General features: G+C 37.1%; 3 protein-coding genes across 3 annotated transcripts; 1 reads left to right on the forward strand and 2 right to left on the reverse strand.

Annotated features, from left to right (window-relative positions):
* Positions 1–89: 89 nt before the first annotated feature.
* On the reverse strand, positions 90–5,888 carry slc25a19 (solute carrier family 25 member 19). The gene is made up of 7 exons (XM_030140641.1): positions 5,644–5,888; positions 5,091–5,242; positions 3,923–4,078; positions 3,643–3,813; positions 1,472–1,652; positions 1,217–1,347; positions 90–1,123 (listed from the first exon to the last, which is right to left on the reverse strand). Exons 2-7 carry the CDS (start codon positions 5,220–5,222, stop codon positions 926–928), a joined length of 969 nt encoding a protein of 322 aa, XP_029996501.1. The 5' UTR covers positions 5,223–5,242; positions 5,644–5,888; the 3' UTR covers positions 90–925.
* Positions 5,889–6,678: 790 nt separating this feature from the next.
* mif4gdb (MIF4G domain containing b) lies at positions 6,679–11,817 on the forward strand. The gene is made up of 6 exons (XM_030140545.1): positions 6,679–6,963; positions 7,652–7,757; positions 7,981–8,090; positions 8,314–8,469; positions 9,903–9,995; positions 10,084–11,817. The coding sequence occupies exons 2-6, from the start codon at positions 7,679–7,681 to the stop codon at positions 10,309–10,311; spliced, it is 666 nt and encodes a 221-aa protein (XP_029996405.1). The 5' UTR covers positions 6,679–6,963; positions 7,652–7,678; the 3' UTR covers positions 10,312–11,817.
* On the reverse strand, positions 11,138–13,806 carry mrps7 (mitochondrial ribosomal protein S7). The gene is made up of 5 exons (XM_030140544.1): positions 13,709–13,806; positions 12,719–12,910; positions 12,569–12,632; positions 12,316–12,483; positions 11,138–12,222 (listed from the first exon to the last, which is right to left on the reverse strand). Exons 1-5 carry the CDS (start codon positions 13,750–13,752, stop codon positions 12,001–12,003), a joined length of 690 nt encoding a protein of 229 aa, XP_029996404.1. The 5' UTR covers positions 13,753–13,806; the 3' UTR covers positions 11,138–12,000.
* Between the last annotated feature and the right edge of the window lie 55 nt (positions 13,807–13,861).

Here is a 13,861-nt window from a genome sequence, read left to right on the forward strand (position 1 = left end):
GCCAGCTTTAAAACAAAATACATAAATTCAGTGTCTAATGCAGCTGTTTTCTTCAAGTTTATTTATTAAAAACACAAAAAACACTCAGACTAAATAAAAGTTCAACTTTTATTTGACAAATTTTGACCTAAATGTTACACTGTTGGACCGACAGTCACAAGTGTACCCTGAAAATAAAATCCAATAAGCAGTGCATTCAGAATACACTAGACCTGGGCAAAATATCAAATTAGTTGTATTATTTCTCAAAAAAATCATGAAAAATGCTCACATCGCTCTGAACACTTATTTTTCTCAACAATATGCAATCTGTATGTATGTTATTATATATTTATTAAGGCTAGAGTGCTTTATTTTTCACAAATAAGACATTAGCATCTTCACAAGTGCTTTGTTCTGTTATTTGATATATAGTTTCAGTAGAAAATGACTTTCTGAATCATGTTTTGTCTTGAGTTCATGTAAATAGAAAGAAAATGAATTAAATCAATTGTCCATGACATGAAAAAATTGGAGATTCTTGTTTTTGGACATATTACCCAATATACCCTAAAATACACACACCATAATATGCAAAGAACATGGAAAATGGAAAACTGTAATGAAAAAGATACTCTATGACCCGTTCGGAGATTAGACATCAGAGCTTAAAATGTAACCAATTGTGTTTAAATAACATTTTTTTTCCCTTCAAAAGCAAGTATGTATATGGTTTAAAACCAGAACTAGAATTTTAAACAATTGTAAGAAAAAAATTAATCTAATGACATAAAAAAAATAAATACTTATGGTTAAATTTGGGTTTTTTTTTACAAGTAAACACTGTAGAAACCTCCACCAAACATTCACCCTGTAGATAAAATTTGTCCAAGTGCAAGCAAACAACAATGTGCGTGATTATGTCACTTTCAGTCCTTTAATTTCATTATCTGTTTGGACCATTTCTCTGTCTCTCTTTGAGGTCACGTATGACAGTGAGGAAAAACTCATACCAAAAAAAGGTGAAGCCTGTTGACAGTGCAGCCTTCACAAGGCTGGGTGAGAGGCCTTTGAAGAAGCCTCGGACACCCTCCTCTTTGGCTATCTGAACCATGCAGTCCAACAGGCCTCTGTAGCTACGCACCTGTTCATGAGACACACAGAAACACCACATACGTTACACATCAGCGCTACAGGGAGTGCTCCATAAGTGTGTAACCAGTTGATGAAAGCTTACCTGTCCAAACCGAACCCTGGCCTCTTCAAAGCCGCCCACCTGCAATCGTTTCTTGAAGAGGTCAAAGGGGTATGTGATTGTTTTGCTAATCATTCCAGCTCCACTGCCACATACCAGGCTTCTCAGGTTTCCTTGGGGTGGAGACATAAAAAGTCACAAGACTGCAGATTGTGAATACTGCGTATGTGTGCTAAGTAAATGTCATGTGGTGCAATAAATGCCATGGCTGGAGGCCAAACTTTGATCTTCACTGACCTCCTGAGTTTTTTTGTTTGGGAGGCGGTGCTAACAAGTTTTTAAAGACGTTATAGAAAAAGAACTGCAGGCCAGCGTAAGGAAACACAGCCATGAGTGTTGGAGAGAGGCCCCGATAAAACGTCAGCAACCCCTCTGATCTGCACATTGTGGACAGGGCATGTCGCAGGTTCCGGTAAACCTGAGAAGATGCAAGAAATCATAAAATTGTCATCCAAATTCACAAGAAAGGAAAGGATTTTCATGAGTGTGAACAGCACAAATCACACAGATTGTGATCTTTTCAGTCCTGATTTGAATCACATCTGTATATGATCCTACATTAGATACAAGTCTGGCATTATGTAGTATGATCTCTAAACAGTCAAATCAGAGTTCATGCATCTTTTAGACCACTCTCGATGTACGTTTCATCATGGTTTTATGCTGGCAAGGGTCACTCTGAAGAAATTTACCGTCTTTACTCTCATCTTCCCCCATGTTATTATCCACTCACACTAACTGGCTTCCACTGCACATCAAACCATAAAAACTAACATAAAGCTTTAGTGCTTGATGTTTTTTTGACATATAAAATTTGATAATTTCCTTTTAGCATATAATCATGTGGTCAAAGAGGAAACAAAAATTAAATCCACTTGTGTATGCTGTGTCTCCAGGCCTTATGATGTAGTTTTGGCTAATCACCAGTGTTTTCATTTGGGTAAGGAGGTTCAATCAGATGTGACACTCCTGCTCTACTCCATCGCTCCTTAGAGAAGTTTGAAAGTGTCTCCTCTTTTCCAAAGCAGCAGGAGACAGCATCAGATCATGTTAATGTACATTTAGTCATTTGATTTGGACAAAGAGAAGAGAGCTGTACAAGAAGGTATTTATTTTCACATTTTTAAAGAGGTCAAATTTTGCTAAACCACTTTTATTAGTCTTTGGTTCATTTATTTGTGTATTTGGACCCTAATCGTTTAAAAAGTTTCAATTTGAACCCTCCAGGTGGTGCAAAGCTATCTTTATATTCATTGTGGCAAAAAGTGGATTTCTACAACCCGTTTTAATTCCTGCTTAATTTGTTACGTTTTATAACTAGTTACAGGGTGGGGAAGCAAAATTTACAATATTTTGAGGCAGGGATTGAAAGACAGTGTATGACCAATTAGTTTATTGAAAGTCATGAGAATTTATTTGCAACAAGAAAATTTACATCATAGAAAATGTTTTTATTCTATGTGTCCTCCTTCTTTCTCAATAACTGCCTTCACACGCTTCCTGAAACTTGTGCAAATGTTCCTCAAATATTCGGGTGACAACTTCTCCCATTCTTCTTTAATAGTATCTTCCAGACTTTCTCGTAATAGTTTTGCTCATAGTCATTCTCTTCTTTACATTATAAACAGTCTTTATGGACACTCCAACTATTTTTGAAATCTCCTTTGGTGTGACGAGTGCATTCAGCAAATCACACACTCTTTGACGTTTGCTTTCCTGATTACTCATATGGGCAAAAGTTTCTGAAAAGGTATGGATAATAATGTTAGGTATGATTATGACATCAATATATGTTTGGTTTCAAAACAATTGACGTAGTGGCTGCTGAGAAAAAACAACTAAATGTTCATTGTAAATTTTACTTCCCCACCCTGTATGTCACGACATTTGCACATATAAGGACATGACTTCTGATGAACATTTCTCTGAATACGACAATTGTTTATCAGCAGCAGCGGTTGTAGTCCATACTGAAAATATGTCCAATCTTCGAGCTGATTACCTAAAATGTTCAGTTGTTGGTTGTATTAACAAACACAAGTGGCTGAACAGGACAGAGCCACACTGCCAACAATATGGAGGGGGTGGGGTGTGAAGTGGCTCATTTACATTTAAAGGGGCTGTGCTCAAAATGACCTTTCTCAAATCATTATTCAGAAATAGGGTTGAAGATGGACCTGTGGAGTTTAATTAATGAAGAATTCAGACCCAAGCATAGCATTTACAGTTTATGTAGACCACAGGGAAATGTTTCAAAATGCATAATTCCATGGTTTTTTTTTAAAAAGCAAAATATCACTCCTTTAAGTGACCTACATGTTAACCTCAGTCTAACAATGAGCATTATATGAAGAAAAAAACATGAATTCAGTAAGACTTGCAGTGTAAGTGTAACCTAAATTTCCTACCTTGGGTTCTCCCTGAGCAGCGAAGCGTGTGCGCAGAGTGTCCAGAGGCTGACAGACGACTGTGGCAGAACAGGCAGCAAGACCGCCACACACAAAGTGTACTCCTGCCGTCTGGCTGTCATATGGTGTTGTCTTGTGGATCACCTCAGTCAGACACTCAAAACTGGTGAACTGCACAGCACACATACACAAGGGACAACTTGCTATAAAGGTAACTGTTTTATTGAGGTATTCACTGTGTTTAGTAGTTAGTGCTCCTTGCAGTCAACAAAGGTTGTACCTGTACAGCCCCAAAGCAGATAGAGAGCAGCTGTGCAGGGACGTGGCCCTTCCAGAAAGCAGACAGACCCTCCTCTGTATAAATGCAGCGACTCGCCTGAAATAACCCCCAGTACTTTCCTTCAGGTCTGTGTGAGGACACTCGCTCAATCTGTAGCTAAAGAGAAAAGAGAGAAACTGTGACACAGAGCGTAAGATCCTTCTTAAATCTTCCAGCTGTATAACAATAACTCCCAGAAAAAACACTGGTGGGTCATTCCACACCAATTAACTGAGGTCTCCGGTGCATATCAAGGATTTTATTGACTAAAATTTATTTGAAAATTTCATGTGACCTGACACAGTCCTACAGCTATGGATCATCACAAAAATTAACTCCAATAAAACTGCTGATGCATCATTGATTTTTCATCCTGCTGTCTAATGTTGCCCTACAGTGTGAATATACTGCTAAATTGAAATTTTCCATGAAGAGTACTAACATTTTTCTCTGTTTTAATAAAATTTCTAGTTATCGTATTAAATATTTCATGTTTTTCTTCTTTCAAAAATGATTAAATTATGATAAAGTAATATAGAATTCTAATATTTGTGATTAATATTAACATGATTCCATTAAAAAAGTTTTAGGGAAATTGAAATAATACTTCCTATACAGTCAAAATGTGGGATTTTTTGGCAATCAATTCTTTAATATTTTAGAATTATTTTATTTCATTATTTTACTTATTATTTTATAAAATAACTTCCAGAGGTGAGAGAACTACATTAATACTACACTGAAATACGAAAAGTTGGGTATGACATTTTACTCTCCATTTGAGTAACAAATTCTTTCTTACTGAATTGATTTTATTAAAAAAAACTACTTACATGATTTTACTATTACTATTTACATGACTATTTACATTGTATATACATATTTTTTTAAACAGTGTGGATATTCTGCAGGAAGTTCAAATCAGCCCATAGAAAAATAGGACATTGGTGAGTCATAGAAGAGCAGCAATCCATATGTGGAGTAAGGTTACAAGGTTTAAAACCAAGTCCTCGTAGGTTTCACATCTAATATCTTAACATTAAATACACACATTGTCATAGGTTATGCTCTATATTTTCCTTTGTCTCAAACAGCAGTAAAAACCCTTCCTCCACTGGGACATCATTACCTGAAATCTGATTTTAATGACATCAAACGGGCTGATAATGGCTCTGGTGACCATCCCAGCAGCTGACCCAGCCAGGGCTGCCTCCTCTGGGGTCAGAGTTGCCCCCTGAGCCCCAGGGTCATAGCCCACCATGACTCCACAACCTCAGGGTCCTGTCAGAAATAATGAACAGTAACAGTAACATTAAGCTTTAATAGAATTCACAGTTCTAGAGTTGAATTGCTTAGAATTGAAGCTATTCGTCTGTGACCATTAAGGAAATTAGAATGAACAAATGTGTGACTATAAATTAAGTAAATACGTCACTATATTTGCTATCTCCATTTGAATACATTAATAAAAATTGACAAAATCTAATTCATATGTGTTTATGTCTTCTTAAAGGGCTTTTAAATGATATGTGGACCAGCTGATTGAATAATGACACTATGTTCAGGACATGCAGAGGGATACTCAGGACAAGCTAAGCTATGCTAACAGCTGCGGATGTGTCATTTTTCTGACGCTCTGTATCAACACTGCCACGTAAGGACACAAATAAACATGATCTTACCTTATAGTAAAGATGCCATCATGCACACCTACAGCAGCACTAAATCCCAACATATATCACCCAACATACAAGAACACATTTCTCAAACACGCCCTGAATCCTTAAGTACTTCCGGGTCAAACCAATAACAAACGAAAGTCACATTTGACAGCAAAAGCCCTACGTCAAACCACCGAAGAAGAACAAAAACGTTGTAAATATATTTTGCTAAGATTAGGTTTTACATCCCTCTGTCGTTGTTTACGATTTTGTTATATTTTATTTTGAAAGAAGGCATCAGAGGTGTAATGATTGTATTATGTCTGCCTTGACGCTCCGTTTTACTTTGTAAAAACCATGAGTACATAGTGTCTTCTACTGGTATTTTTGTGTAACTACACTTCTTCATTTTTTGTTTGACATAATGTTTCAATAAAACATTGAACATTTAATGGGCTCTGTGCACAACCCCACTATTTCTGAACTTAAAAGCATCTCCTTTATTTCCTGTCTGTCATTATTGGGCACACTGATTAGTCCAGGTGTGTCTGACTAGTAGCAGACACACCTGGATTAATCAGTGTGTCCAATAATGAAAGACAATTGATTGAAATATGTATCCAATTAAATGAAATGTTGTGTTTATCCTCGAATTCATGGCGTTTTACCATATACTTGCTAATAATTATCTCACATTTTTTTTTAAACTTTATTTTAAAGCAATAAGCGAAAGTGTTGTGATTTGATTAAATCTAACTCCAATGTCATCCCAATCCTGCACTTCTCATCACTCCACTGCACGAGCAAAAATGAACATATATGAATATAATTCTATTTCCGGTTAGTTTTACGTAAACATAGTTAAAGTTACGTCTCTACTGTATATCCATCGTAATTAAAGTAAATTAAAGAAATACAAAATACTGGCCGTGACAACCGTTTTTTATGGTTTTATTGGACAAATAGTTTTAAGAAAACAAGTCATGAAAAATAAAATAAAGAAATGAGCTACTGTAATGACGCACTTCAACCGTTAGCGGGCGCTGTATGCTTATGAAAACAAACTGCTCTTCATAATCTGGTCGCATATCTAGACACAGAACCATGGATTCATTATTTGTGTACTAACGTCGTCGGTGAGGGCATTCAGAATACGTTTTAATGTAGATAAGTGTGACCACAGTAGCGTAAAAAGGTTACGTTTCTAAAATAGTTGTTGGTTTATCATTTGTGGGGGCGCTAACGTTATTTTCCGACGCTCGGAGGACAGGTTTCTATGAAGCTGCTGTGATACTTCATCTGCTCCGTGTTCAAAAGCGTCTGCTGACATCTTCTAAAGTGGTATAAATCTCCTTGATGCGATTACATTTCTCTTGTTATCCTGGCTATGTAACTGACTGGTTTTATCTGTGTTGTTTGAGCGCTTTTCTTTTAATTCAGGCCAGTGTAACTTGACACGAACTCACCTAAAACGTCATGTTTCTCAGTGTAATAGCTAGCATAACATATATAGCTTTACACCGGTTAGCAAATTCAGCTAAAAGTGTGTTGCCTACAACACAGACGCTAGTTTTCTTTTTTTTCTTTGCTTTTTTTTTTTTTTTTTTTTTTTTTACCCTGCATGAAGTTAAACGACAACACACCATCATTAATCAGTATCATTAGCTTCATCCATCACTTATTTTATCTAAAGGAGAAGATGACTGAGATTTGGTACTGTGTTCATTTACAGGTACATTATTTGTGTGGTTTTGTTTTTGTTGAGTGGGATGACTCTTTAGTTGACCCCAGTTTGTCCATGTAAGTGTAATCCCTCCTATCCCCTAGTGAATGAGCTGTGGGGAGCAGCATATTTGATGACAACACAGGATTTTGCTGTTATTGTTTCCACACAAACTGTAATGTACTGTGTCCAACTGGCTGATTTTAACACATTTGATCTGTTTGATATCTCTGTGTTTTATCTCAAACCTCTGTCCTGTGTGAGAACAACAGTAGCTATCTTCTTGTGATCTTCATAACTTCACAGGTCTCAAGTCTGATTCGGGTGCTTACAATGGAGAACTCTAACGATGACTACAGGATGCAGGTCTTTGACATGGAAACACAGATGTTGCTGAAAACAGCACTAAAAGGTCACAATCTACTTACTACTATCACAATCTACTATCTACTTGTATTTAAACAAATTCCAGTGTAATTTAAGCATTTTAAAGCACATACATCATTTTACCCATTGTTGTTGGAACAATGTCAAAACTTCTTTATTAACTCTATTAAAAGTAGCAGAGCATCCACTGTGCGAATAATGTACTTAATCTTTTTTGTATGTGTATTTGTGCCTGGCTTTTCTTTCAGATCCCAGTTCAGTAAACCTTGAGAAGGTATCCGATATCATTGTGGATCAGTCCCTGAAGGACCAGGTGTTCAGCAAAGAGGCAGGACGCATCTGTTACACAATTGTGCAGGTCTGTATTGGCAGCTAATTGTCTGTCATCATGTAACATGGTTATTGTCTGCAGTAGACCCTTGAGTTAAAGGATTTAAGAAACTTGAAGTGTAATTAACCATTGGATTTTACTGATTCTCTTTTATCAAAATCTTAATGCTGTTCCAAACTAACAGATACATCACATTCTACCAGTGTACTAGTTCCTCTGTCTGACCTGACTCTGTCCTGGTCACTTTCAGGCTGAGGCCAAGCAGAACAATGGGAATGTATTCAGGAGGAACCTGTTGAACCGGCTGCAGCAGGAGTTTAAGGACCGTGAGGAAACAAGGGAACGCTCACTCCAGGAATGGGTCTGCTACATCACGTTCATCTGTAACATCTTTGACTACCTCAAAGTAAGAGCCAGAGACACTTTAAAAAAACATTTTCGTTTTTGGCATTTTTCCAAGATCTGAGTTTGATGCCCAGATGTTTTAAGGCTTTTATGGCATATTAAAGAGTAGTAGAGTGAGCAATGAATTTGTCAGTGGGTGAGCAACTAAGGCAGCTTTGACAATAGCCACAATTGCCATTATGACTCTATATCAGGGATGTCAAACTCCGGCCCTCCTGCGTGTTTTAAATATTTCCTTCTTCCAGCACACCTGGTTCAATTAATGATCAGCTCATCATCAAGCTCTGCAGAAGCCTGATAACGATGTAATGGCTTTCAGGTGTGATGGAAGGGGGAAATATCAAAAACATGCAGGATACCGTCCCTCAAGGACCAGAGTTTGACACCCCTGTTATATATGGTTAAGTTTTCATTATGTAAAAGGAAGATTATTGTCAGATGTGAGCTGTTTTAACAAAGATTAATCTAAGAGTGTAAGAGATACCAAAACTTTGTTTTATGTCATAAAATGAATACAATTGTCTAAAATAAAAGCAGAACTTTGTTGCATAATTGAAAACTAATTTCTGTTTTGTGAATCCAACATAGAGATGCTAGCTTTCCTAAAGTAATAATTATTTAAACTAGAAAAGCACTTGGAGAGTACAGACCTCCACCAAGGCAGATCAGTGCCCCCCCGATCACCATCAAAATTTAATCATTTGTTCCTTGTGCCAGTATCAACATTTCCTGGAATTTTCATCTAAATCTGTCCATAACTTTTTGAGTTATCTTGCACACAGACAGACAGATAAACCAACGCTGGCAAAAACACAGGTAATGATAAACTACCAAACTCACAGGGCTCAGTGAGTGTTAAAGAAGAGGGAAATCATTAGCTTTTGGATGCTCTGTATTTCTTAAAAATCTTACATGACTCACTTGAAGACACATAAATTCCTACTCATGATAGCTGAACAGAGAAGCTGCAGTGTCTCCTTATTTGAGGCCAAGTTAAAGAAGCAATATCACCAAATAAAAGACTTTAAAAAAAATCTTCCTTATTTTCCTTCAAAGAACTTAATTGTTGTGCACATTCTATCTCAGAAATGCAACCTCTTTAAAAATAAAACGTCCTCAGTTATAAGCACAGAGTAATGAAAGGTGATGAAAATTACATTTTAAGTTGGAGTGTAAAGTTTCAGTGTTTTAGAATAACATGTAATTGTCTTGAAGTATAAACTAAACTGAATTCATGTGATGTGAAGAAGTTTTATACATTTACAACTTCTTAACTTTCAGTGAGTTTTAAGGTTTGGTGCAAAAATAAATTGCTAATTAAACCATGATGTAATTGTTTAAAATGTCTCCTTATTAGTGTTGTCTTGAGGAAAGTTTAATTCTTTATCTGTGATCCAAGAGTCTAACAGGCAGTCTATGTGGATTTTCTGACAGGTGAACAACATGCCGATGGTGGCCCTGGTGCATCCTGTGTATGACTGTCTGATGAGGCTCGCCCAACCAGACGCTCTGATGAACGAGGAGGAGGTAAGAAGAACCATCTCTTTACAGTCACTATATTTAACACGATGTGTTAGATGTTGAAGTGACTCTCCTCCTTCTCCGTCCTCTGCAGGTGGACTGTCTGGTGGTGCAGCTGCATCGTATCGGAGAGCAGCTGGAGAAGGTGAATAACCAGCGGATGGATGAACTTTTTTTCCTACTGCGGGACGGCTTTCTGCTCCAGGAAGGCCTCACCTCCATGGCCCGTCTGCTGCTGCTGGAGATCCTGGAGTTCAGGGCAGGAGGTTGGCTGCTCAGCAGCACCGCCCACAAGTACTACTACAGTGAAATCGCCGATTAAGATACCCAAGCAGCTCTTTTGCAGCCGTATTTGCCAACTTTAAAACACCTTTTATACCTAGTTAACCTCACCAGTGATTATGAAACCAGCAATTTCAAAACAGATGGATTTAGCATCCTGGAAATCGGTGGAATTTCAGAAAAGTTGAAGAGGACTGTGGAGGGTTAGGCAGCAGTTCAACTGTTAGAAGACTTTTAGTTTTGCTGGGTTCTTTGATACATTTAAAACTGTTACTACGATGTGCTGCCGTGGATGTGGAATGTGCAATAGTTCACAAGAATTTAATTTAACGAGGTTTTGCCACATTCAGGTACACATTGTTTAAATTGATGCTGTTTTTACGTTTGATTGCAGCAACAGAAGCAAAACACTGTTAGTTTTTTTCCTTCCTAGCATTCCTTTTACAGACGACATTTCAAGTTCATGTTGATTTGACCAAAACTACAGTAGTGGAAGCAGACATTCCTGTCTAATGACAGTTGATTTGGTCTTTCCTTTTACATTTTACAGTTGTGTGACCAATGTTTTAGTGGATTGGATCCTTTTTTTTTTTTTTTTTTTTTTTTTTTTTTTAGAATTGAACAGTTAAGGGTTTTATTGCTGAGGATCAGTTTCTAAGATGGTTTGAATTGCAGTTTTCTGCTTGGTTTGTCCAGTAGGATTCCTGCTTTATTGAATTTTTTTTATCCATTTGTTACATTTTTTCAGGTGAAACATTGGGTTTAATTCAGGGATTTTCTTTGAATATGTTTTGCTACAGAATATGAACTCAAATCACAAGTAAAAAACCAAAACAGTGGTTACAGTTCATATTAAAAGATTTTTCTACAAGTTTATTTAAATTCAGCAGTTTGTTTATAAAACACCATATGCCAATATAACACAGCCAATGGGGAATGTTTGACTCATTAAGCAGTTTTCTGGTTGTTGGAGTGCTAGAGGAGTAAACATTTTAGTTCTTGTTGTGTTCAGGTTCCACCAACACTTGTAACACTATGTAGCTGAGGTCTGTTTTATGTGGAGTGTGTTGTGGATTGGACATTTGTTTTACTACCAAAGTTTTTCCTTTGAATCAAACCCAAAAAATAGGTTTTAGAATTCAGAATATTTAAAAATCTGCAAATAAGGCAAGCTTACTTTAAATACGTTGCATTCACAGCAGTCTGACAAATCATCTTCCGACCAACTCGGAGCAAAACAATCCTCCGTTAATTATAAGTTAAATTTCAGCTATAAAAACTATGAAAATATTGTCAAGGTGAGACCTAGTTTGAGGTAAAAGTAGGTTTATTTGATGTTAAACTAATCTGTGAGTTAAATAGGACTTTATGCAATGAAAAATCAAACTCTGGACAGTCCTTTCAGGCCTCAGTACTGACTGCAGTATATGTTTCTATAGTTTTGTAATGCACAATCATTTTTACATTACTCATTCCCTTTTTTATGATTGGATTGTACATTTAATGCAGATCTGTTTGTTCTAATAAATCTTATTAGTTTTTTCCATATTTGTGTTTAATGTGTTTTTCTTAGATATCAGAATACACAGTTAACAATACACAGAGCAGTTTTTCAATATAAAACCAGACAAGTGTAAACCAGTTGTCCTGTCGGAGATAGATCCTGGTTTACAGTATTTACAATAGCACTTTATATAATTAACATATGTCCATCTTGCCGTGCACATCTCTACCACCAGCGGTAGTGGGCGTAAGCTCTGTTGGCTTCAGCCACCTTGTGCATCTCATTTCTCTTCTTGACCACATTTCCCTCTTTGATAAAGGCTGCCAACAGTTCCTGGGAAAGTTTTTCGTGCATGGGTGTGGTTCTGTGCTTGTTGTCCCTGCATTCTGTGATCATCCACTTCATAGCAAGGAAACGGCGTCTGTTCTCCGAAAGAGGGACGGGAACCTGAGTGACATTAAAGACCAAACAATATCATTTAGATCATTTCTATCTTCACAACCATGTAATCAGATAGAAGTAGTCTGCTTCTTCACTGACCTGATAGAACCTTCCACCTTTCGGCACGCTGATCAGTCCAACCACAGGTTTACAGTTCTCCAGAGCCTGATGGAAGATGACGTAGGGGTTGCACTCGATCTCATCTTTCTTCCCCGCTGGGGCTTTGTGGTATTTCTCCACCTGTTTCCTCTTTACAGTCTCCAATGTCTGCCATAAGAAAAACAACACAGAGGTAAGGAGTACATTCACAGAACAAAGGTTAAAGAACTTTACTAGGAAACTAAGTTCTTACAACTGAAATGATCTCTCTGGCCAAAGCCTTGTTTCCATGTTTCATCATCATGTTGGTGAATTTACTGGAAGAGCAATAACAAGCATATTGAACACACAGTGGACAGACTGTACACAGACACCCTTATTCCTGCTCTGAGCTTTGTTTTACCTAATGCTTGGATCGCTAAACACAGAACTGGTGATCCCGCCCGTTGCTGCTTTGATGGATCTCATCTCTTTGAGCTCCTGTTGCTCCTTCTCCTCAGCACTAAGCTCTGTCTCCGGCCTGTTGTAGACCTCCTTTCTCACCTCTGGCTCCAGATAGTAAGGGTTGTACCTGCTCCATCTCACCAGGAACACTCTGTACATAAAAGGATGATGGGTGATTATTTAATTATGAGAGGGAGTACCATTAAAACTTACATTTGCTCATTTTGACCAGTCTCATGAGAGTCTGTCAGCCATATTTTTTGGGAACTTGAGATATTTTAGAGTAACAACAGTACTCGATGCCACGCTGTGAAATTCTCCCACAACAAATAAAGGCCCTACATTAGAACCTCACATAAGTAAAATTATGTTTATATTAGCAGCTTAATGTACTTAAAGTATGAAAAGCAACAGTCGTAGTGGTAAAATGGTTCCTGTCAATACTACAATAAAATATGCTTTTAGATTAATATTACTGCTCCATTAATGTGTGTTGCATTTGCCTGCTCTGTGTTGTTGATGGGTAAAGTTCAGTTCAATTTAACACAAAAAATAGTGATTGGTAAGTAGTAACTAAAGCTTTCAGAAAAAAAAATTGTGATAGGAGAAAAAAATATTATCACCCTTGTGTATAATATTCAAATATCCCAAATTTATACAATACTGCTGTAAACTCAACCCATGATCCCACTGACTTTATAACATTCTTACAGAACATAACTAACATATGACTTTATATTGTCGAATTTGTTGCGAATATCGATTATACTGACATTACAGTATCAGGGGATAGTTATAGTTGCTCTGTAACGTAACGTTCACTTCGTGTCGCGTCATTTACGTCTGTACTTTCAGCAGCACATAAACATCCGTTCATAACAGAATGTAATCAAACACAGAGCAAACAAAACCTGCGTGTTGTTAGTGTTTTCATTAAAGCATTAATTACCTTGGTATCCAAGGTTTTAATAAACCTGATATGGAGGCGGCCATCTTGAAAATGTGAGAAGCAGTCAGGACCCCAAATTAGTACCTTTGGCAGATGCCTTTAGGAAAAATATAAATAAATAAAAGAAATTTAAAATGAAAAGTTTGATTCTGC

This window comes from Sphaeramia orbicularis, chromosome 8, assembly GCF_902148855.1.
Source record: "Sphaeramia orbicularis chromosome 8, fSphaOr1.1, whole genome shotgun sequence".
NCBI lineage: Eukaryota > Metazoa > Chordata > Actinopteri > Kurtiformes > Apogonidae > Sphaeramia > Sphaeramia orbicularis.